This window comes from Sesamum indicum, linkage group LG5 (assembly GCF_026168435.1).
Source record: "Sesamum indicum cultivar Baizhima isolate 11 linkage group LG5, ASM2616843v1, whole genome shotgun sequence".
Taxonomy (NCBI): Eukaryota; Viridiplantae; Streptophyta; class Magnoliopsida; order Lamiales; family Pedaliaceae; genus Sesamum; species Sesamum indicum.
The window spans coordinates 14,928,724-14,954,926 of NC_142661.1; the positions used below are offsets into that span (position 1 = coordinate 14,928,724).

Below are 26,203 nucleotides of genomic sequence, written 5' to 3' on the forward strand. Positions count from 1 at the left end.
GTTATGATTTTATAAAGTGCTGTGTACCTATGGTTGAGGTGTGCCTGTAGATGGTGGAATTGGTTGGGAACGATACAGGATAGAGTAGAATAGAATAGAAACAGCTACTTTAGAAGTATGTATTTAAATATGGTTATTATAGAGCGCCCCCCCCCCCAACTGTATAGGGTTGTACATTAATTAGAATTTCGGAGATTTATCATTCTCTTGGATTTTATGTAGTAGCACCCCTTAACGGCATTGTATTTTGATACTGATTAGGATACTAAGGGAATAGGTAAAAAATTGAATGAATATTCTTAAATTTATTCCAAACACATATTTAGTATAATTTAGAAATATTGATACCCATTCTCATAAGTATGAGATAGGCACTTCTCATTTACCAATTATTCTAGCTATTCCTATTAGATTGAGAATATATTATGATTTTAGATTGTTAAAATAACTTTTAATAAAATTATAACTGCAAGATATATAGTATTAAATTATATATTATTTTGAGTACATTAAATAAAATAAATATCAAATTCGAATATTTTAATGTGTTTTTAAAATATAAAATAAAATATTAAAAAATTAAACTTTTTAATATTTTATTTAAATAATACATAGTTATTAACATGTTTATATGCATGTTACCAAATATTACTACAAGAATATTGTAGCATATCTGCTATATATAGTGTTGGCTTTTATATTTTTTATATGTATGCTAGAGTATGTATATAATAAGTATTTATTTAAAAAATTTAAATATATGAATACTTCCAACAATATATGTTATAAATTTATAATTAATTTAACATCTGGAAATAATATTTCTTATGTAATGAGACATTGCCTAGTTGTTTTATTTTTAATTTTTAAATTTTATTATTTACAAAACATAAATGAATAATTTAAAAAAAATTATTCAATTTTCATGTGTGCAAAAATGCACAGGTCTAAGGATATGCACTATTGTTCGAAACTTGGGTTGAAACGTATGTGGATCCTGAAAAGGGGACTTGCAAAAAAGGCGTTAGCACTTCAATGCCCAAGTTAGTATTGGTTTGAAATTGAGTATAGCAAAAAAGTAAGTGAATTTAATTAAGATATATGGTGAATAACTTTGGTGAAAAGTGTAAGAACACGTGATAATATGCTTAAATAGAGCTTAAGAGATAGTTTAGAGAGTAAGAAAGGTGTTAAGAGAGTGAGAGGCGTGTGCGAGGGGTGTCCTCGTGTGGAGGAGTAAACCTGTATTTATAAAGGGAGTGCTTCCATTTGCTGGGCGTCTACCCCCCACTCAAGATTTTTGTGGAAGTTGGTTCGGATGGTTGGGATAAGGGATAAATCGTCCCTATCCGTAGCTAGGTCTGCTTTAATAAGAGTCATCTTCAATCCACGGAAACCCCTCATCTGTAAGGAGTCCTAGCCGCCAAGGAGTCCCTCCTTACTTATGCAGGCTTTTTTTTTATCTTGGGAGACCCTTCACCTGTGAGGAATCCCAGCCGCCAAGGAGGTCCTCGTAAGGCTAATGTGGTCCAAGGTGGCTGCTAATATCTGGGTTGATGAAGTGCCACGTGGAAGAGTGGGCTGCCACGTGCGTAAGCCTTTTGGGTCGAATTTTTTGGCGGGCTTTAATCATGGTTCGAGTTGGGGATGTCTTGAACCTCCTTGGGATGTTCGTTTCTTTCTTCTTTTTTGGGCTGCTCGGGCCTCTTTGGGCCAGTCTATTTTTATGCACTCCAGTAGGCCCGCACTCTAATACGTGGAGATCTCGACACTTATCAGAGTAGGTGTCTTTAGAGGTGTGGTCCGAAGAGGAAGTTTTTTTTTTTTCTTTCGAATTAAGAGGTATATATTTGTATTGTGCATAATTATTTAGGAAATAATTATTACACAATACACAACACAAAAATCTCTCCCTCTCCTCTTCACATTCGATCGCCCTCCCCTTTCTCACTGAGGTGAGTTTTTGTCTTGATCTCTTCTAACAAAAAGATCAAGGCCTCGTCTATTTTAGTGTGGTGTGTCCCTTCTTTAGAGAGTTGTTGCTTTGGAACTTCGAGTGAACAAATTCAACACGAGTAGCCGTTCGAAAGCTTGAAATTACATTAGTTTCGAATTTTTTATATTGATGCTTCTTCTTTATTTTCTCAACCATATTCATGCTTGAAATTACAACGGCTGCTCGGCACCATACACTACATTATAAAATTGATTTGCCAGCCCAAAAACATAATCATAGGGCCCCCACCGTAATATAAACTAAGCCCTGCATCAGTAGGAGACGACCTCGTACCATCATCAGGTACACTATTCTGATTATAAGTAGAAGACCAAACAATCGGCTAGGGGGTATTAAAAATTATCCTCTGCGCCCAATCCATCTGTGTCGCATCACCCCAGTGCATACTGGTACCCTCTACCTTATAAGAAATGGGAGTTTGCTACTCCTGCAAAAGGGTCACAGTGACGGTCTCAAAATACTCCTGCACCCTCTCTTCACCGTGAAAAATTCAATTATAATATTCAGGCATAAAACCTTTCATATATAAGTGGAAATCTACCTCGTCCGTGGTTTTGAAAACTTTATTTTTGCACTTCCGACAAGGACACTTAATTTTCTCACCATCCATATATACATGTTGAGACTTAGCCCACTCTATAAATGTAGCAATACCATTCTCAAACTCTAGAGTTAAGCCCGCCCTACTCAGCTAATTCTTCTCATACATCCATCTCCTCAATATTTTAACATGATGATGAGTCCTACACACACACACACACACACACATATATATATATATATATATATATATTATAATATTAAATTTGATTGACAAAATCACAACAAATATAATCAATTAACAAATAAAGGGTTAAAGTTGTTACCTGATCAAAATAACTTTAAATATCAACGAAAATTTGAGAGAGATTGACGAACAAGAGTATAAAAGAATTAGTGGGATAGTGAGATATCAAAAAATTTGAGAGAGTTTGAGGAAATAAAGAGAAAATAAGAAGAACAAAAAAAGATGGTGAGATTAAACGAAAAGAAATGAACATATATATAGAAAAATTTGGAACGATCTTTATAACGGGTACTGGAACACATATTTAGCATTTAAAAAGTAGCCGTTATTTTTACAATTTGAAACGGACACTGGACTAGACTTAGGAATGGTTATTTTGACCTTTGAATTATAGCCTTTGCATTTTATTTGGAGTTGTCATAGTAATACAATACTAATAAAACAATAAAACCGTTCCAACTTGTACTGAATTCTAGAACGGTAATTGTAACACATTCCGTCTTAAGTAAAACTCATGATTAGAAATGATTTTTCGCATAATTGCTTATGTGTGTACTCAAAACCATTTCAAAATTATACCTCATTTTGAATACATTTACTAACTGTCATCTTTTGGACATCAATTGCCACACATTTAGGAATAGTCATTGCAAGACCATCCCAAATTCTAATAATGTGTTCCAATTATTTATCATTACTATTTTGGAATGATCTTCGTAACAGTTACTTTAGAACACACGTACAGTTTGGCCTTTTAAAAATATAACCCCCTAAAAATGGAGATCATGACGTCATCTACCAAATTTTGTTACTAATGTGTTTCAATACCAGTTCTAATATAAAATGAAATTTAAAACTATTTTCTGATTTGTGCCAAATTCCATGTTTTTTTAATAGTGTCATCTCTATATAGTTCTCTTCGCATTCTTCTTTAAAGCATCATGGAGAACTATTGAATTTTAATTAGGTGTGTGACCAAGTCGGCTGTTCGGTTAGTATTCTACTAAAGCAAGCAAGGCGACCCAAGACTTTCCTCAAGATGGTGCACGTTCATATATATGATTTTTGAAATGACATGAACTTTTCTGTGACTCAGTCAAACTAAAAACTTATAGAAGAACTTGATCAAAATACGTGGTGGCTCATTTCCACCAAATTAACCCAATTCACGTTATGTGTCTGATTCGGTTCGATTCCGTGCGACCTTAATCAGCGATCACAATCTATCCACGTCACTTCCTAGATTTGTGATAAGGCCTGAGCATAAAACAGGAACGTTAAACTAGTCGGGTTCGTCCCCGACAATGACCCTCTGATGCTTAAGTTAATTGGCGGTCGAATGAAAATAATGCAATCTCAGTTAGCGATTTAAGATAATGGGTGCAAAATTACCTCATTTCAGTATAGCTTGGGGTATTTATAGGACCTGTCTAAGTTCTTCTATCCGACACGTATCACCTATTGGATTCTTCATGCATTGACTAAGCAGTGCCTTGTTGCTCCACCTGTCCGGATCAATTTTATGGTTGGACTCGGACAACCCGACCCGGCTATCAATACCCTGACCCGATTCGACCAGCGATCTCCTTTGCGACTTCAGATGAAATGTCTATTTTATCCTCAGTAAAAGATTTTTCTTTTTTATTTTGACAGTAAAATTCTTATCAATGTCTATACAATTAAATGATATTTTTGCGTATAGTAATTATTTATGAGAGATTAAATTGTCCATTATTTTCAACACATTGTATTGACACACATCCAAAACTATAAAGATTTTTCAATCACAGTTTGTTAGTTTTAAGGAGATATATACAAACAAGGCCGAACGGCAATCCACTTCACCATCCCGGCCGGTGATTTTTTGTAACGATATATATAAGTTCATCGAAACTCGAAAGTTGTCTTATTAGGGTCACAAGCCTAAGGCTTAGACGGTCCACTGATATTTCTAAGGAATATTGGATGAAACATTTTGGATTTAAGGCAAAAGTATATCCAGCTCTTTCTAGCCAGATGTAATCTCCGATGAACTTCTCATGCATGGTACAGATAGCTGTTGTACAAAGGAAATCTGGAACTGTGTTTATTATTCTTCTTGCAGTTTTGTGTAAGAAAGATTTGCTGTTTGACTCACAAATTCAAGGTCTGGGATACAGACAATGTGTGAATCATTCATGCCGATTGGCTTCCACAGTTAAGACCCCCACCTTTGTTATTGCATGCATTCCTTCATCTGTCTAGTTTTCGTTCCCGACAACCTTTTCTCTCTCGTTGTCGACTTCCAAACAAGCGCACCCCTCTCTCTCTCTCTCTCTCTCTCTTACATTTGGGAAGTCATTTTACCTGCAGGGTAGTTGTTCAATCTGATTCTTGAAGCTGAATTACACGAAAGTAACTCGAGATCGATGATCGTGAATGGCGCGATAGTAAGGTCAGGTACGCACAGGGAAGAATTATGATGTACTTCTCACTGCAACTTATCTCTCGCTTCTGCTTAGTTTATTTTCTTACTTTTTTGATAAAATATGGCCTCCACCTCAAAGTCGTTCTGAGAGTCTCATTACCTGAAATCCAATTCTTTAATGTATATAAAAGTTTGAGGAGATAAAAACAGTCACACAAATTAAATCTGGGAACCAAAATATTGTTATCCTTTGGCCATTCCTCCCAGTAATCTGACACAAATATACTTGGGCCAAATAGTATTTTTTCTCCACTCCTCGTTTCATTGATCATGAAATTCTGACTTTTAGTTCTATAATTTCAAAAAGGCAGTAATTTTGATCCCATGATAGTTTTTTATTTGTTGTTTACTAGAAAAGTCACGTGACTGTTTAGCGTATGGGATCAATATTGTTATATTTTTAGACTAGAAGTGATACTTTTGCGACATTTTTAACTGTCAAGTGCTAAGCAAGTGGTATGTTCTGTAAAAATATATAATAAAAATGTGTAGTGAGACTGAAAGTTCTAAAACTTTTAAAATATAATAAGATTAAAAGTAAAACTATCGTAATCAATATAATTAAAAGTGGAAAAATACTAAATTATCGTAAAAAAGTGTCGTTTCTCTAACATACGTGCAAGTTAACACAATTATGAGATGAGAACTGTACGAGTCTCTTTGGCGAAACTTCCAAATAATCAAGCCGGTAAAGTGGTACAAGTACTTAACATTTAGAGAAATTAAGTGAGTAATAGCTGCATACCTACCCTGAGTTTTATCCTAACATATAGGGAGTATATTATTAAATATATATATATATATATATATATGTGTGTGTGTGTGTGTTAATTGTTGGGTCATGAGGTGGCTCATCTATCGAACACCATATGTTAATCCATCAACTGCTATGTTCTCGGTCGGATCTTAGTCGACCCAACAAAAATAGGTTGGTTATATCCTACTTGGATATAGTTTCTTTGAGTTCCAAGGTTATAGTTGGGAGTTTCAACCAATTTCACCCACAACAATTAATTATTTGCTATTGAGTTCTATATAGTATTCTGATTTTATATATACTAGTATATGTGGTATACTTAAATGACTATACATAATAAAGGGTAAATTGCATAAAATTCTTATGTGTTTTAATTTTTTTAACTAAAACTCCCCATATTAATTTTATAGGTAAAAACTCTGTGTTTTTTAAAATAATGTACAGTCCCCCCTTCCATTAATTAGAGTTAATGTCGTTAAATTTTTAAGAAGCTGGCCGTTTTGTTCAATAGATGATAGTCATTGATGTTCAATAGATGTTCAATAGATAAGAATGAATGGTCTAAATTTTTATGAAATTTTAAATATATATTTACATTAAATATATATCTACTTATATATGCATTCACATATATATACACTTATATAATATATATATATATATACACACTCGTATATATTTTATATCTACATAGATAGTTATATAATATATGGCTATGGCCTGTGGGGGCGGCGATCGACGATCGACGTCGCCAGTTTCTGGTTGACCTCACCGTCGCCACTTGATCTGGGCGACAGGGGTCATTTGGGAGACCGTCATCTCCCAAATCCATGGCGAGGCGATGGCGGGAGGGCGGCAGCAGTGGTCGAAACCGAAGGCTCTGGGGAGGATGATCTATTTTAGTTGTTGTTTTTTTTTAGTTTTTCATTTTATATAAATTTTGTAATATAAATATATACAAATAAATCAAATCTGAATTTGAAAAACTTATTTTTTAAAAAATAAGTTAAAATAAATTAATTTTTCAAATTTAAAAATAATAAAAGAACTATTAAATTTTTGTTTTAAAAATATGGTAATTTTAATTAATATTATATATAAATAATATAACTGAAAATACTTTATATATTTTTTTAGTATTTTGATATTAAATTTTGTACCGAGCAGGATTTGTTAATTAAAATTTTAAATTGAAAATTATATATATTGTAGGTATTTTAATATTTAGTTGATATATTATTTGTAAAAATCTTTAAAATGATGCTTTTTGCAAAATGAGAGTAGGAAAAATATTTACACACTTAAAGGTCTAACAAAGGAGGTAAAATAGACATTTGTAACTAAAAATAACAGTAAAAATGCCAAAAATGATTTCAATAAGCACAAATAGCACGTGTTCATCACTCTCGGTTAGAATCTAACAGAGATGGATATTTTTCTGCCTTTTAAATAACACATATGTTTTATTTACCTATAAGCATAATATAGAGGGGTTTTATGCTATTTTCTTAAAACACTAGAGGTGTTATGCAATTAACCCCATAATAAATTAAGAAATTTAAAAAATTAATTATTATTCTAAAAAAAAAGAGGAGAAGAAGAAAGTTATTATCTTAAGAAGTTAAAAGTACATGAAGGTTGAGAAGGTCTGAAAGTTGGAAGTTAAGCAAAAAAAAAAATACAAGAGTAAAATATTTAGTGAAATAATATTTAGTAAAAGCAGTATAAACCCTTCTCTGTGACAAAGGATCTTTTGATCCGATCCTCCTCTGCCATGAATATCTTATGGTACTCCTAAAAGGCATCCATCATGCTAAGTAATGCATACCTTGTCATGGCATCTACCTAAAGATCTATCCTCGGTAATGGATAGGGATCATTCAAGCAGACCTTGTTTAGATCCGTGAAATCCGTACACATTCTCCACTTACTACTCCTACCTTTAGATATGATGACAACATTGCAAAGACAATTTGTGTATGAAACTTCGATTGCATATCCTGCGGCTACCAACTTTGCTACCTCAGATTTAATAATTTGGTTCTTTTTTATTCCCAAAGTTTCTCTTTTTTTACTTCACAGGTTGAAAATTAGGATCCACATTCAGGTGATGGACCATCACCCCCAGATCTATCCCCTTAAAATCTAATGGGTCTGATGCAATTATGTGAGCGTTTGCTCTCAACAACCATCTCATCCTTTCCTCTGTTTGTGCACTCATCTTAGCTCCTATCCTTTCTTCAGGTCACCCTCATTTAGTTCTACCTCCTTAAGATCACATGGTTCTATTCTTGTTTCTTGCTGAATGGCATGCTCATTTTCCTCGTACTTTGGCCCCGGCCCTTCATCCTTATCTAAGGTTATTGGGCCCTTCGCCGAGACATTGTAGCATTCTCGGGCCATCCTTTGGTCTCCCCTTATGACTCCTATCCTGCCTCTAGTCGCAAACTTCAACTTCTGATGGAACGTGGAAACAACAGCTAGAAACTTATTAAGACCTGATTGTATACAAAAGTTCGTCCACCACGAGGTCTTTGAGCATCATAGTCTTTTTGCTTGGGTCTTCACCTAGCGGGTCGGTAAATCAATGGTCCCCAGAGGCACGACTTTCGACCCGTCGAAGCCCCTGAACAGGGTTGACACTGGCTTCAACGCTACCCCATCTTAGTCCATTTTTCTCAAAACCTCTATCGGAATTATATCAATAGAACTTTCATTGTCCCTTAATTAGGACTTTTCTTGTCTGGAAATTAGCTACATCTACACATATAACCAGCGGGTCACTTATGGACTTTCGACCCTACTAAGGTTGTTATCATAAAAAATTATGAGTCCATCTTTAACGAATCTTATATCGCCCAAACAGGCTGCTCCCGAGCCTGAGAATACTAAGAATATCTTTTTCTTTCATTCCTAGAGTCTCGACTTGTGGGGGCCCCCCTGAAACTGTGTTTATACCGCGCCTTCTTGGCCTGGTGTTATTTGGCCTTTCCTTCTCCTCCTTTCTTAACCCATGGTGATGTTATGATACCTTTATCAAGTTCGGGTTCCCTTCTCTAGAGTGACTTCTTTGCTTCTAGAATCCCCTTTAGTTCCCCCTATATCACGGTGGTCTGTTTTCTGTCCTCATTCTTGTAAACTGCTTAAGGTAAACCTGCCTAATTAACCTCTCAATTTCATCTTTCAAGTGAAAGAATTCCTCTATGCCATGCCCTACATCTTTGTGGAAATGACAATATTTATGCGTGTTCTTGTAGGACTGGCCTTCTTTCATTAGAGATGGCCGTCGGACAACCTATGATTGCTCAATGGCCATCAAGGCTTGTGCTCTCGATTCGTTAAGCGGTGTATATGCAGTAAACTTCCTAGTATAGGGAGGTCTTCTATCTTTAGTGTATCCACCCAAGGGTGAGTTAAGGGTATGGTACAAAGGTCCTTTTGTCGAGCCATTCTCCTCACCTCATTTCTAGCATCTCTTCCTCCTTAATGTATTTTTTCGCCGTCCTGCTCAATTCCTCGACTGTAGTCGATGGGTTCCTGGCTAGGGCCAACTCCAGTGGTCCCCTGCCATGACCATGTATGAGGATGTCGGTCACTATTTCTTTTTTTAGATTCTATACCTCTAGCACCTCGTTGTTGAATCTATTAATAAAATTCCTCAATGATTGCCATGTCTTTACTTTATAGTGAACAAATACATTACTGATCTTCTCAATCTTCTTTTACTGCCAAACTTCCTAAGATACTACCGTGGCCCCTGGTAGCGACATAAACCATTCTTAAGCTAAACCATGCAAAGTGGTCACAAAGATTCGTGCATTCATCGCATCAGTCAATCCATACAGTTGCATAATGTGCTCAAATTGATAGGGCATGCTCTTGTGGATCCCTGAATCTATCATATTTGGGAAAATCGGGGAATTTGAAACCTATCAGGGACAAAAGAAATGGTTCGATCCTCTTATTTTTATTTTTTGAACCGAGAGATCCATGAATCGGGATCCTGAAATAATGGTCCAATAGGTGCAAGAATTTCCAGGAACATTTGAAAAATTTCGTTTCTGAGCAGAAGAGCCGTTTTCAAATAGTGTTCGATCGATTACGTATTAATCAATATTCGATTAATTGGTCTGAGGTTATCGAACAAAAAGATTTGTCTAAGCCACTTCTTTTCTTTTTGTCCAAGTTGATTTTCTTTTTATCTAATTCACTTCCTTTTTTTTTGTGTGAGTTTCGAGAATACCCCCATTCATAGGTCCGAGATCTACATCTTTAAATTGAAAGATCAGAATGATCAATTCTGCAATCAGTTGTTAGAATCAATAGGTTTTCAAATTGTTCATTTGAAAAAATGGAAACTCTTCTTATTGGGTGATCATGATACTTCCCGAAAATCGAAATTCTTGATCAATGGAGGAACACCCTTTTTGTTCAATAAGATACCAAAACGGATGATTGACTCATTCCATACTAGATATAATTGCAGGAAATCCTTTAATAACTTGGATTCCTATTTCTCAATGATATTCCACAATCAAGACAATTGGCTGAATCCAAATTATTTTACAAAAATTTACATATCTTTATATGAATAATAACATTAATAAGAAATCCCAATTCTAGATTTTGATGAATGTATGATATTGTCTGAATATCAATTTATTGATTTTTGTATACATTACCAACACTTATGCTTTCTGAATTATATCTTTTTTCTTTAAAAGAAATTCATTTCCTTGTCCATTGATTCATTATCAGCCACCAGAGAACCTAATTGATATGCATTTTTGCAACATTCTGTAGGAAATGTAATAATTGTTATAATTAGTAGACTAAAATTGAATGAGGAAAAAATTAATGGACTAAAAAAAAGTTTTTCCCTTCAATAATCTCATACAACAACTTTAATTGGGAGAAATATCATTTTTTGTCATTTATGACCTTTTCATTTTTAATCGCTCACTAGTGATTACAAAAAAATTTACTTTTCGTTCCATAACTTTTAAGAATTATGTAAAACTTTTTGTCTTATGGCACATTTTCATTAGATTTTTAGCAAAAATGGATACGAGGCTTTTAAGTGCATGGAACCAGAAAGTACTATTTTTTTAATGTTATCAAACCAAAATGAGAATCTTAGCCGATGAAGCTAAATCTGTAAAGACTTTTCATTAAAATATCTAACGAAAATATATTATGGGATCAAACGCGTTAATTTTTAAATATTACAAGATCAAAAATGAGAATTTCATAACCAATGGGATCAAAAGTAAAAAAAATTATCCAATGGGGACCAAAACCACAAAGTAATTTCCTTTCAAATGTAGCTTTAGTGACCACATGCGTATCACATGGTATTTCCATTAATCTTTAAGTAAAATGACCAAAACTATTGATTGATAGGACTAAATGTGTTGTCATTTTTTGGAATATTGACAAAAATTGAAATCTTGAAACTAAAGTATGGGTTCAAAAGTTAAAAAAAAAATTCTTATCTTTTGCAATCAAAATACACATCATACGAAGACAAGAAAGCAATCAATTCCACCAACCAACACTTATCTGTTGACCTTCGGAAAGAAGGATGACAACACTGATTGCCACAATCGTCTTAAGTCATTGGAAAAGAGATCAAAGACAACAAATAGAGATATACGTGAAGTATGAAAAGTACTTTCTACCAAAAAAAATAGAAAAAAGGCATGAGCTTTTTAGACAATCAATCACACATATATATACATATATATATATATATATATATATTGTGAAACCTGTATCCAGAAACAAAGGATCAGAAAGCAAAGAAAAACAGCCTGCTTCAGGAGACTATAAATTGTACCTTTATGACATCAGAATAAGATTGTCTGCACAGAAAAACTTGCACAGTTTCTTTAATTACAAGCATTACTAGCTACGCTATTTGCCTTAATAATGATCCAAGATTCATTACAAGGCATCACAAGGCTCTGAAGCCATTCAGACCACATGACCGGCTTCTCATCGTCCGACAGAACACTAGGAGAAACACAATATATCCATGTTAAATTGGAGTTTCTTTTTTGAGGTATATTTCTTTCAAATTATGTTATTATTTAACCTGGTTTAATTGGTGCAGCTTTCTTCTACGTCCAGACGGTAAGGGGGCTTCGGTATCTGTTTAGCACTGCTGTTGCTCGCTTGTGATAAATACTCGTCATATATAGGTACGGTTCTTCATTTTTTGGTATTGAAAGTTTCAACGACTTTGCTAAGATTCGCCCGTGTTAATAAATAGCCCAATTCGCCAAACTCGGACCTCCGTTCTCTTCATTTTTATCTCATATGAAAATTTGAGACCAAGCGTTAGCACATATTTAATGTTTATAGTTATGTTTTAGAAAGAGCAATAGTAGTGTGTGGGGGTGGGAGTGTGCGGGGGGTGGCGTCAATTGGGTGCGAGAGGTAGTGTGGGTAGGGCGGGCGGGTGCGGCCGGCTGTGGGTACGGTGCAGTTTGTCGTGGCAGGCTGATAGGGGAAGAACAGAAGCACGTTTAGCGTTTCATAGAAAGTTGAGAGTGGTGGAATTTTATGTGCGATGCATACGTATCTGTTTTCATAAGAGTGGATAGCAATTTTTATAATTCATTACTTCATAACATCCCCTATGCAGTAGTAAAGCAAATAACTGATTTCGAACTCATGATGTCTAAGATTATGGGACCTCAACTTCACCAACAAAATTAGAATTGGCGATAGAGTTTCTGTAAATATATTGCTCGGGAATGGTGATTTGATTTTGTACAAAGAATAACTTAGAGTTTTTCAATGTGTTAGTTAATTGGGGGATTATCAGCAGCTATTTGGAGTTTGATGGTGAGAATTGGTTTCCTATGAAATAATCTCATTTTTGTCAAATAACTCAGGTTCTAGATTGAATGTACATAATTGTAGTGTTTTAATGTTTTGTAGGATTCAGCTTCGGGAGTGTTGTTAATATTTCTTTTCACTTCAGCTACTTCACTCCTAAATGCCCATGAAATTGATGAAGACAATTTCAATGTCATGGATTATGGAGCTACAAGTGATGATCTTACAGACGATTCACAAGTAAGAGAGAATTTGTTTTTGTGTCCACTTTTTATATATGCCTTACATATATTTTTTCGTTCCGTAATTTTGGCACTTCATCTTTATCTTTTATTTTTTTAGAATGGTAAAATAGTTCTATAATATTTTGACATTTCCCGTTTTCGGCCCTTTTGGTAAGAGATTTAAAAGTTTCGGAATAAATCATGTGCCCCTCGCGATTTTGGTATTTTTATCCTTTATCTTTCTAATGGTTACAAAAGAATCCTATAACTTTTTGCAATTTTGGTCCTTTTTGATGCCAAATTTTGCAAAAGTTATTGGAACAAATCATGCGCCACGTCAATTTAATTCTTTTTTTCCCGTTCATGTTGGCAAAAGTGACCCAATTTTAAATGAACCACATGAAACGCACATGATTTATTCCAACGACTTTCGCAAAATTCGACATTTAAAGTGCCAAAATCGCTTAAGGTCAAAAAGTTACGGGACCCTGAAAATATAAAGAATAAAAATGCAGCAAAGTGTCATAATTACAGGACCAGAATGTATGAATTAAGCATAGATTGAATAATGTAGGCATTTCTGGAGGCATGGGATGATGCGTGCAGTGCCTCAGTTGAATCTTCAAGAGTATATGTTCCAGCGGAGAAGACATTTGTAGTTGATCCCATCACTTTTCATGGCCCATGCTATGCTTCAACAATCAATTTCGCAGTAAGCTGCTAATTACATATCAATTTGCATGCAATTTCTCCATAGTATATATATAATTAATAGTGGTGATGCGAAGATTTCAGGGAGAATTATGGCCCCAGAATCACCAAGCTCGTGGGATGGGGGAGATGCAAGTCAATGGTTAGGATTTAAGAATGTGAATGGGTTAAAGGTGGATGGGTTCGGGTTCGGGTTGATTGATGGGCAGGGCAAGGGTTGGTGGGATCAATCGTGTAGATACCATCCTCGACTGGTATACATACGTATATATAATTCATTATCAACTTTTTTACCTATATCTAGTACACGTATAACATCTTGCTTAGTATACCATTTTTGTTTACTTATTGTATATTTGATGGGAAAAATGTAATTTACCCTCTTTTATATGAGAATGAGTTAAAAAAAAATTAGCATTGTGTTTTGGAAAATGAAGCAAATTACTTCTCTTATCTAAACTATTGATAGGGCGAGGTAATTTGCTTCATGTTTCAACACGCAACGGGTTAATTGTTAATTCTTTTTTTATAGAGGTTTTTTTGTTCATTTCACATATTATAAGAGGGTAAATTGTATTGGTAAAATTATATCTTTTGTCCTGTAGTCCTGTAACTTGCACCATTTACACATTTGATCCTTCTTTTGTTTTTTGTTTTTGAGAAATTTAGACCTGAACATCTCATATTTGGTTCTTTTTTGACAAATCTTGTCCTGTACTGACAATTTTGGTCATAACGATTCATAGTTATAAGATAAAAAATGAGATGCATTACAGTGTAAAAATGACCAAAATTATCAATACGGGATTAAGCCTGTGAAGAAAATGACCAAATATGAGATGTTCAAGACTAAATTCGTCAAAAAATTTTATTAAATGTGTAAATAGAATAAGTTACAGGATAAAAAAAATACTAACAATCCAAAATTATAGGACCAAAAATATACTTTTGCGAGTTGAATCCAACGTGTATTTGCTAGCTTCTTTCTTGTAATTTAGTTTTATTTTGGATTTTTGTGATGATGGTTTGTTTTGTTGTGATGTTTTGAGTTTTCAGAAGCAATGCACAACGTTGGCTCCAACTGTAAGTACTTCAATTATTTATTCATGGTATTGGTTTGTTTGAATTATTACATTATTGTTGAAGTTTGGGTATATTTATATATATATATATATATATATGTTGTTTTGTCAATAAATAGGCGTTGAAGTTTGTATCATGCAACGAGAGCAGTGTTAGCAACATGAAATTTACAAACAGTGCCCAGACGCACATATTGGTGAGGGGATGCAACAGCTTCAGCATCGACAATGTGATGATAGAGTCCCCTGGAAACAGCCCCAACACTGATGGCATTCACATTCAATCATCTCAACATGTGCTTATCACCAATTCCAGAATTGCCACTGGTAACCTCTCTCTTTAATTTCCTCCAATTGTTTAAGATACACACACCATATATATATATATTGCGGGTGAATAGCAATTTACCCTCCTGTAATATTGAAAATGAGGTATATTATCTCCTTATAAAAAATAATATAGCAATTTATCCTTTTGTATTTTTTAAAATGAAGGAATATATTTCCTTATACAGGGAGGTAAATTGTTTCATTTTAAAAATCATAGAGGGCTAAATTGTTGTATTTTCAAAAATACAGGGAGATAAATCGCTATTTATTTTTTCATAAAGGGGGTAATTTTCGATATCACAAGGGGGGTGTTTGCCTTTTTCCCTATATACGGCAGTGTTTGTGAAAATTTCTGTTTTAACAAAAGTGATTTTTATAAGAAAAGAAATTAAAAAGTGTCAGTATTTGCAAAAGAAGTAAAAAATATACAAAAATTAAATTTGATATTATTTGGGGAAAAATCACTTCTGAAACAAACTTAATTTATTAAAATCATCTTATCCCCATTTATTAAAAAAGCCAAAGCAACTCATTTAGTCAAAAACAGAAATTATTAGCATCCCAAATATCTTAAAAATATTTTTCTAGAATCAAAAATTAAAAAAAAAAAAAATTTAAAACTCAGGCAAACACTCCCTACACATGGCAATATTTCTAATTTGATTATGTGGTCAGGTGATGATTGTGTCTCCATTGGTGACCATACTTCTAATATCGAAATAGAGAATGTGGAATGTGGTCCTGGCCATGGTATCAGGTTATTATCCTTTCTCATGTTTTATGCTTTTATGTCATTCTTATATTGCTTATATCTAATAAATAAATTTATATATAAAATAAAATTTATCAAATTTTTTGATATTAATAAAAAAAAAGTTAGATAGTTACTTTTAATTGATTTATTGCAGATCAAATGAATCTTTTTGTGATCAAATTACTCTTATATATTTTCATATATTAACTAATGTATGTGATGAGGAAATATATTTTCACTATTATAAGGATAGTTTAGTTAGAAAAAAATTATTTGACCTGTAATAAGTTACTCATAAATCAATTGAGAGTAAATATGAATTTTCATTCATTTTTTTGTTAATATTATAAATAAAGGCTAAATTACCTTTTTGTGCTATAAAAAAAGCACATTTTCTTTAGTCCCCACACTTTATGGGGTTTCTATTTTGGGCCCATTTTGTTAAAAAAGAATTTCAAGTTAGTCCTACGCAACTTTTACCATCAATTTTTTAACGGTTGAAGTGGTCAAATGTTAGTCTAATTACGTTGTTTTTACATATTTAAATATTATAATTATTTTTTTATTTTTCTGTTTTTCTGTTTGTTCAATCTTAAATAATACAATTTATATTTATATGTAATCTCTATTTTTTTTTTCAAATCAATATGAATATGCTATTACTTTGAAATTGCATCATGGAGGCACCTCCAACAGTAATTAGACTAACGTTTAATCACTTGTGCAGTTAAAAATTCACGGTAAAAGTTGTGGAGGACTAACTTAAAACTTTTGTTTAATAAAATAGGACCAAAACAGAAATCCCATAAAACGTGGGACTAATAAGAAAATGTGACTTTTTTGTGAAACCAAAAAGGTAATACGGCCTTTAGTGAAATTTGACATTCAATTTTTTTGTTAATACTAATAAATTTAATGAAATTTGACCAACTTTTTCTTGAAGTAAGAATGCATACAGTCAGAGGTTCTAGGAGTTTCTTTTGTGATAACCCGTCAATTCTCAAGTCAAATTTTAAACAAAAGGATACATAGATGACATAGAAAAGTTGTGGATGAGTCAAATTTGTGTATTTTGCCAGGTGCAGGTTAAGTGCAATTTACCCCCTATGACATGTGAAATGAGCAAGTACCCTTCTGCAAAAAAAGAATTAATAAATTATCTCCATGTGTTTCAAAAATGAAGTAAATTACCCCCTATCAATGGTTCAGATAGAGGGGTAATTTGTTTCATTTTCAGGACACATGGGATAATTTTCTATTAATTTTCACATGAAGTTTTTTGTTCATTTATTATATCACAGGAGGATAAATTGCATTTTTCCCTTTCTTTTGTTGATCCTATCCACCTCCTATGCAAAATATTAGATCAAGACATGAATTAACAAGGGCTTCAAGATCACAATTAACTTTGCTTCTACAACTGTGTAGAAAATTAGATATTTATCAGTCTCGATCTTCCCTTCCAAATAGTCTTCATGAATGTTTTTTTTTTTTTTTTGCCATATTTAAGATATCTTATTATAAACACATCAAATTAAATTTTTTGGGTTATAAGATATCAAAGATGCATTTCTTTTTCCTATTTTACATGACATAAGCACTGAATTTTTTATTTATTTATTTTTTTCCGCGACGACGGCATAGTATTGGAAGTTTAGGAAGAGGAGGGAATTATGTACAAGTACAAAATATTCTTGTAACTGATGCGTTCTTCAATGGAACTACGAACGGAGCTCGAATCAAAACATGGCAGGTACGCATCAGAATACAAGGGTTAAATACGATTTACCTTCCCTATGATACGTGAAATGAGCAAATATCCCCTTATAAAAAAAAGATTAGTAAATTACCCCCTTATATTTCACAAAATGAAACAAATAACCCCTTGTCAATGATTTAGATAAGACGTAATTTGCTTCTTTTTTCAAAATATAGATGGTAATTTATATTTTACCTTTCACAGGAAATTTTTGTTTATTTTTCATTATATTTGCCCTAGCTAGGGTTGCTGTTTCTGTTTCTTTACTCGAAAAATACCCAACTTTTCATCATGCTTTAAAAATGTTGAAGCATTGTATTGTTGTGAGGGCACTTGAGTACAAAGTTGTAGTAGATATGGGTGCCTAATTAGTTTGGTATTTCTAATATGAGCAATAAGTCCAAACCATATGAAATAGTGAAAGTATGGGAAAAGATGTCAGGGAGGCGGTGCGCTCTTTTTAAGAAATAATAAAAAAAATTAATTTATAATTTACACTATTAAAAAAATTAATCATAAAATCACCATTAGTCTCTCTTTAATATCCTTTTCAGTACGAACTGTGTAGGGGTATCAATGAATAGGATAAGACTCTACCCGAACCTATAGATTAATACTCAAACCCAAATTCAAACCCAATAAATATTATTAGATCCAGGCCCAGATCTAGATTCATTAAAAAGATATAGATTGGGTTTGGGAAATTCTCCAACAATATTTATGGGCTTAAATACCCAATGGGATCCAAAAAATACTTTTTTATACCCAATTTATTAAATTGTTATTTTTTGATTGATCTACATTCAAGTGAACAAATTTAAAAAGTTTAAGATTGATTAACATTATTTATCGTGTGATTCTTCAACTAAGTACATTTTTTAATCGATAAATAATTAAATAATCAATTATACAAGTATATTCTCATGCTAGGTATATTTTCGATATCTTGATTAGCAATAATGTTTGCTTCAAGATTTGAAGTGATAAAATTGAATTTTAAAGCTCTATAATATTAAAATTCAATGCTATTAAATATGTAGATTCAGTAGTATTAGAATAATTTGTAAATCGTATTATAAATGATACATTACTTACAATTTATCGAAAAAGAGTTATTTGTGAATTGATCTTAATAATTATGAATTTATTGATAAATTATGAATAAAAATAAAAAATAAAAAGAAAGAAAGTTAATTATAATTTTAAATTTATTTAGTTTTTTTAATTATTTTATTTTCAAATAAAAAAGGAATAAAAGGGACAAATAGTAATTCTGGGTCTAGACCCTACCCAGGTCAAAATATTGGGTCTAAAACAATGACATTAGCTCTAAAACCCACACGATCTTGAGGGGTTGGGTAGGGTATGAGTATTATTTGATAGAATAGGTTTTTCATGGGTATGAATCTGACCGAAATCATCGACACCCCTAAAACAGTGCATTTAATATTAGTTTTATAACATATGCAATTATGTGGATATCACTACTAACTTGATTCTGCTCATTTTCACATTGAGAATTAGGTGGGAAGAGGATATGTCCGAGACGTGACATTTCAAAATCTCCTATTCAACCATGTTCAGAATCCCATAATCATTGATCAAAATTATTGCAACGTGAGGAATGCATGCAAAGAGCAGGTAAGAACATCAATTACACAAAACATTCAACCTTAGTTTTTAGTGGTTAACTGAAGAACGTTGTCTTATTTTTGCATAAAGGAAACTGGAGTACAGATAAGCAATGTAAATTATAAGGAAGTGTTGGGGACATCCACCACAGATATTGCTATTAATATCAACTGCAGCAGGTCAGTGCCATGCTTTGGAATATCAATGGAATCAATACAATTGTTATCAGCTGAGGTTGGGAAGCAAGTCACAGCAAATTGTAGTAATGCCTATGGTGAAGAAGTTGATGTGGTTCCTGGTCCCTGTCTTTTGGACTGATTCAGTCTTCATTAATATTATTTGATTATTTGCAAAATGGTGTATCATTGTTGTACTATTATTCTAAGATAGCCGCGATGAGGGCTTAAAAAATGAAAGAGTAATTTTTTTAATAGTAGGTGTTGTTCTATTTTAATAGTAATTGTTAATAAGATATAGTTATCTGATTTTGATGATCAGCATATAATTGTTATAATTATCGAATATTATCAGATTTAGTTATTTGATGATTGTAATAAATTTACACAAAGAATGGAAAAAAATAGCCAACCGTTACAGAATGAAAAATAAAATTTAAAATTATAGATCCAAAAATTAAGTTTTCATAATAAAACTGACATACACAAAAATAAAATATAAAAACTTCAGACTAAAGATGGCCTATTTGCATTCTCGTCGACTTATATTTATTTATAAACAAGGATCCAGATGAGAGAGATGATAATATCTTGAAAGGATTAATTATGATTAGACCCCTCTAAAAATGTTAAATTATAATTTTTTCTTAAAAAATTTTGAAATTATACTTATATCCCTTTTAAAAAATTTTGATTTACACTTGACTCCTTCCGTTAGGGTGTGGATGAAAAATGCTGATGTAAGTAAAAAAATATACATTTCATGTATGTTTTTTGTACTTGTAAAAGAATAGATGTAATATATATATGGAGTAAAGTTAACTCATTATATTTTTTCTCTCATAAGTACAAAAATATTAAATGAAGGGTAAACTTAAAAATTTATGCAATTTTATTTTTGCTAAAATCATCATCATCCAAATTCTAACTAAAAGGGATTAGATATAAAAAGTAAATTTTCGAAGGGATGTAAATACAAACTTAAAATATTTTCAAGAAAAGTATAATTTTATATTTTTTAAGGGGGTCTAAGTATAGTTAACACTATCTTGAAATTTGCTTATTAGCTTTCTTGACGGAACATGATTTTAGAAGCCGGTCTGCATACCCTAGAGGAGGTACATCTTCCCCTTTATAAGAATTTTTAATCAGAAAATATTTGTTTAACCAACAATAAGTTAGTAATAAGTCAATCGACAGTAAGTTTCTATTTTCATTCAATTTTTCATTAATATCAACAAATTCAGTGAATTTTGATTAACGGAAGGATCTATTTGGCAAATGGAAGCAAACCTCAGATATACTAGATATAATTTTCCAAACCGCAAGAAATCTACGTATAATTACATCAAACCTCGAAAAAGAGAGTATAATTATCCCTAATTATTTTTAAAAAAAAAACTTATTAGATACAAAACATCTTCATTTAAGATCTTATAAGCTCTTCAAAAGAATCTTGTTGAACAATTTTCAAAAATTTATAAACTCTCAAACATCTTATAAGATGTTTTGAGGAGCTTTTAAGCTCCGCCAAACACCCTCTTAATCTGCAGCAGTTGAATATATACTTTCCTTCTTCTCAAGATGGAGAATTTCACGACGAACACATACATGGGCACCAGAAATGTGCAAAGAACTAAAGCTCCAGCAGTACAACCTAAACAACTGTGACCAATTCCAGAAATATGACAAAATTTTGCTAAAAATATGTTCAAGTTGAAGTTTGGCCATTTATAATCAGAAATATAGTACAATTTGTACACAGGAAACTGAATCTTGAGATCATAGATAGCTAACATATGTGGGGTACTAACAATGGTCATGAGTAGCAACCTTAATTACATAACGAAATAGGAGGTTTCATGTATCAGGACAATATCAGACGAAGGATATCCCCTGAAAACTTGAATGACTTCTCAGTTTCTTCCAGGCAATGATCCTTCTCCTCTCTAGTCCAGCTCTGTGCAATATCACGACAGAAAACAAGTAATTAACAGGTAATGTAGTCAGTAAGATATCACGATGTTTTACCAGCAACGAATACAATAGTTAAAACTATAACAGGAAAATACGAAAGGAGGGACTACAAGTTCATACTTCAGCAACTCTGTTTAGCTTATCTCGAACATTCTGCAATAGCTGGGACAAGTCTCCGTCCCATTTGTAGAATTCCAATTCCTTGCCGTTAAGGATCATTTCTGCTACCTGCGGAAAGAAGTAGCTCAAGTGAGTGGTGTTTGCTCGATCTCCTTCGCTCTCTCTCCACTTTCTTTTATCGACATTTTTCTTGCAGTAAAGTAATGCAACCACCACGGTCAATTGAGTATTGTATTGTCCACATTGCGCGTTATACTAAAAATAGTGCTTAACATGTCGGTTTTCAAATAAAATGACCATCTTATCACCGGATTTTCAGAAAAGCAGAGTAAATGGTCTTCCGTTGGCATATATAAATCTGAATATCATATGCATGTCATCAACATGTACTTGTGCCCAAGGGTTTGGAGAAAAGGTAGAGGGAAAGTCATCCCAATGTTTACTTCTGGACATTATGACAACAAGTGCTAATAAGAAATGGGAAAGAAGACAAAATTTTTGAAAATAAACAAGAATGGAGCTAAGAGAGAGAGAGAGCAAATAGAAGTATCAGTGGTTACAAAAGTGAGATAAATAGACCACAATCACTCTTTGTTCTTAAGTTTTGGTGATCAGAAATAACAAGGGCTTTGCCAGAAATGTTTTGAGGACGACTTTGTAAACTATGGCAATGGTAGGGAATGATGTAATTCAGGTTAAATGCTGACACCACCCCCAACCTATAGGGGCTACTGCACTTCGCCCCACAAGCTATCAATGTGTGCAGACAACACCCCAAACTTGTCAAATTTTTTTCCTAATTTTAAAATAGTTTCGGTTATAACTTTGCACTCTAACCTTTGAAATATGTGAGTTTAATCATATATACCAGTTGAAATCAGACACTTCACATTAAAATTCTTAACATAAGATGAAATGAAATATTTCACTGAAGGTATTGTCCTCAAGTATCGATTTGCTTAATATGTGGATATTTCAATCACTTGTAACTATATATAATAATAAACTGTTTTTATAGATTCTAAATTTATATTATGAGATGACTAAAAGTTCATTCTTAGAATTCTTCCTTCAAGCATTTTTATGATAAAGTAGGCAATGCACACATTAAATTCTTTGTAGCTCAACCTAGGATGAAAATACCAAAAGCTTTTCTTCTATTGTCTGTATATATATATATATATATATATATTTCCTATATTATCAATGCCAAATTCATGTTGCAAGCAATTCATATTATTCACAAGACAAAATAGACACATACTTCAGTATTTATATCATCATATTTACTGGGAAGCAACTACAAGAACAATTCTTCATTATCTAGCATCCATAAAACTAGGGAAAAAAAACTAAAAGTAGTTCATAACTATAAAATAAGTGAGATATATCCATACATTAAGTAATAAAGTAGCACAGGATAATATAAAAACAAAACCACAAACTAATCTTCTGTCTGCAGGGCATGTATAGGACAAAAATGATGTGTCATTGCTGTCTTATCATTGTATAGTCTGTAGAAGCATGATGGAATGAATGAGGTAGGGACCAGAAAAGTGACTAGCTTTTCCAGGGTGATGTGAACTAGAACTCGGGTTAAGACAACTTTCTTTTTTATCCATATGAATCTCATTTCAAATCATATTTCCTATTATTCTTAAGTTAGTTATATTACCAGCCTCTTGGGCTGAAGGCTTCCTATTGTTTTTTCAATAAATACGTTCTGTTCCTTCATTCATTTATCAATTTATTTGTGAATTTATCTTAACAACAACTAATCAAACCTTACCAACATGCCACGTAACAATTTTTACCACTCACTCAATAGTTTGCACTAAGTTGACTTTTCTTAATAACTCTAATTGTCAACGAAATTTCCATTTCAGCTCTTTTCTCATAAACATTAGGTGGACGGAAGCTAAAGAAGGATTAATTTGGGGTTTAAGTCCATATCTCAAAGCACACAAGTTGGAGTCAAAAGATCTCCAAGCATCAAGCAGGAGAAGAATTTTCAGTAAGAAAGTTCACCTTTCTCCCTATCATTCTCCCACCAGCAGTGTGGGCAAAGTATGTATTGTAGAAGTGGCAAATGAATGCCTGAGGATCATTCTCTGATAACTCCTCAAGGTACTGAGCATAGCTAACACCAGGCGAGGATGGTTCCGGGATGGCGTGACCTTGATGCTTAAACCATTCAAGATCTTTTGCAAGAGCTTGTGATCTCTCCAGCCCTGTGTTTTTGAATTCAGCATCTGCAACACCCAAAAGCAGTTTAGCAGTTATTATAACCCCAGGGGATCAAGCAACTAAGAGCATTGTGTAAAACCATAATCAATCATCATAATTATTATCACTCATCAAAATTATTGGAGTAGCATATAAGATTGAATGACTTTAGTAACATATAAGTGCCTGAACGCAGAGGTGCATTTCCTGTCTTCACATATACAAGGATGCACGCCTGCTTATATAGCACATGGCAACAATATATTGAGGGAAACACCAGTTCACAATTAAAATTATATCCTGTTTAGCCGAGGAGTCATATTGAACTATAAGGCCTAGACAGGAAATAACTAGAAACAGCCAAATTGGTTCTTATATTCGCACCCAGAGGTGCCGCCACAGTACAAGGACGAATACTTCCCAAGATGTGGCAAAAGAGAAAAAACTATTCACAACTGCAATATCCATTCTGCAATGCACAATACATTAAGTGCATAAATCTTCTAAAGCATCAGGTGATGGGCGTTTTTCTTAATTTTCAGATTCATCATAGAATTATAGATGGAAATGCACAACTTCCCAAGAATTTGAGAGAAATTAATTACTTTTTGCACCATCACTTCTAGGAATCAAATGTTTGGTACATTGGAGGAGCAATGAGTACAGAAAATATAGCAACGCTACCACAGCTAAGCATATATGGAGTTCAGGCATATGAGCAGCAGCCAAAAGTTTCTAGCATCACATGAACCAAAATCAGTAAATAAACAGATGGATTAAAAACCAACACACCTTTATTTCCTCTTAGCCAGTCCAACAACTTCTGATACACATATATACAAAACAGGAATTCTAAACAAATTAAAGGTTAATGAAATAAGATTTTCTGGGAAAATGCAAAGGTGTTGGAGATTATGATACAGGGACATGAATTGATTTGTCAGAATGTCACAAACCCCAGAGTGATCTGTATTTCTTTTTCTGCAAACACTGAGATCAAAATCAACATCCAGACAACTTGCCCCCGTCCAGACACGTATCTATAACTACATATGAAGGAGTCTCAAATAACAAAGAACAAAAGCAAGGGTCATAAAGTCACCTTTCAATAGAAATATACAATTAAAAGATAAAGTCCATCAGAGATTTTGTCCAGCAACGACAGCAAATGCTCATAAGCATCAAGAAATCCAATCCAAAGAAGGGAAAAATTAGAAAAAAGGGACAAAAGTTAGATGTTCCAACTCAATTTCCAGATGTCAAGATCTCAATTATAAGCTAATCCCAAACGAATAATCAAACAACAGAAACCAACATGCCCACGAAACGTAGGAAAAGTAATCAAGTATACTCACATTCAGGGAATGCAGCTTTCTCCACAATCCTCTCAAGAGTATCATAAACCAACTTACTATCAACCAAGAACTTCAAGTACCCCTCAATACTAGGCTCCCATTTAGCCATAGGCTGACCCTGAGGCTCCTTCTCCCCTTCCTTAGCTTGGTCCCTCGTGTGCAGTTTCATAGCTACAAACCTCATCTCCTCCACAAACCCCTTAGCCTCACCCGGGTACCTCTTCTTAGACTTCTCCGCGGCTGTTGTAGCTGCAACCACCACCATCCTTACTTTCTTCAGGGGAAAACTCGAGATGGGCAGTGACAAAAAGTGCGCTTCAGGCTTTTTCAGTACTGAAAATTGAGGTTTCTTGAAAAGGGATTGGGTCCGGGAGATGGGTGTTATAGACGCCATGAGTGAGGAAGAGTGCTCCAATGGTTTTCGAAAATAGTTCAACTTGATAGAGACGGGTTAAATTAAGATTCTTCTTGAGTGCAAGCAAGATAATAGCGTCTATAAAAACAAAAAAAGAAGCTGCAAAAATGGCGGTTCAAGTGCACTAGAAGAGATAGATACACCAAGAATTATTACGTGTATCGATACCTCTTCTTGAAATAACTGCAGACAGGATGGCCGTAGCCTTGTCTTTTGGCGAATGTTATGGGCTGCCGATGCTTATGTCCGTGTATGTTATTATTTAATAACTAAGGAAAGACAGTCTTCCATGGGAATGGATAGGTTTCGCCATTCTTCTATTGAATAATGATGAGAAGATGATTCGTCAAGGCAGGGGTGCTGTGGGTTGGGTTGCGTGCGTACGACGTCGTCGGGGAGCTCTATCTTGTCGTTTCGATGATATTATAATATTGTCTTGTGGAGTGTAGACTTGGTGACATGGTATTCTCGGTGCCATCAGTTTTACGTATTTTCACAAAGAAAATTTTGTGCGTCCAAGAACACGAGATTTTGGAGAAGTATACATTCACTGTTCGTTGTTTCGTCT

The 26,203-nt window shown here is 33.5% G+C and overlaps 2 protein-coding genes across 9 annotated transcripts; one reads left to right on the top strand and one right to left on the bottom strand.

The window, feature by feature from the left end:
* Positions 1-4,776: 4,776 nt before the first annotated feature.
* LOC105162093 (polygalacturonase QRT2) lies at positions 4,777-19,797 on the top strand. Of its 8 annotated transcripts, none has more exons than XM_088880734.1 (13): positions 4,777-5,000; positions 5,157-5,243; positions 11,982-12,231; positions 12,842-12,880; positions 12,977-13,114; positions 13,673-13,810; positions 13,887-14,063; positions 14,866-14,892; positions 15,011-15,218; positions 15,897-15,978; positions 17,620-17,728; positions 19,259-19,375; positions 19,457-19,797. In XM_088880734.1, exons 4-13 carry the CDS (start codon positions 12,878-12,880, stop codon positions 19,682-19,684), a joined length of 1,227 nt encoding a protein of 408 aa, XP_088736860.1. In that variant the 5' UTR covers positions 4,777-5,000; positions 5,157-5,243; positions 11,982-12,231; positions 12,842-12,877; the 3' UTR covers positions 19,685-19,797. The 8 variants fall into 8 exon arrangements, with proteins under 8 accessions (XP_088736860.1, XP_011078321.1, XP_088736861.1 ...); XM_011080019.3 differs by having other exon boundaries at positions 12,144-12,231; XM_088880735.1 differs by having other exon boundaries at positions 5,157-5,238; positions 12,144-12,231.
* A 1,453-nt stretch (positions 19,798-21,250) lies between these two features.
* On the bottom strand, positions 21,251-25,987 carry LOC105162092 (heme oxygenase 1, chloroplastic). The gene is made up of 4 exons (XM_011080018.3): positions 25,221-25,987; positions 23,668-23,891; positions 21,640-21,747; positions 21,251-21,502 (listed from the first exon to the last, which is right to left on the bottom strand). The coding sequence occupies exons 1-4, from the start codon at positions 25,612-25,614 to the stop codon at positions 21,410-21,412; spliced, it is 819 nt and encodes a 272-aa protein (XP_011078320.1). The 5' UTR covers positions 25,615-25,987; the 3' UTR covers positions 21,251-21,409.
* Between the last annotated feature and the right edge of the window lie 216 nt (positions 25,988-26,203).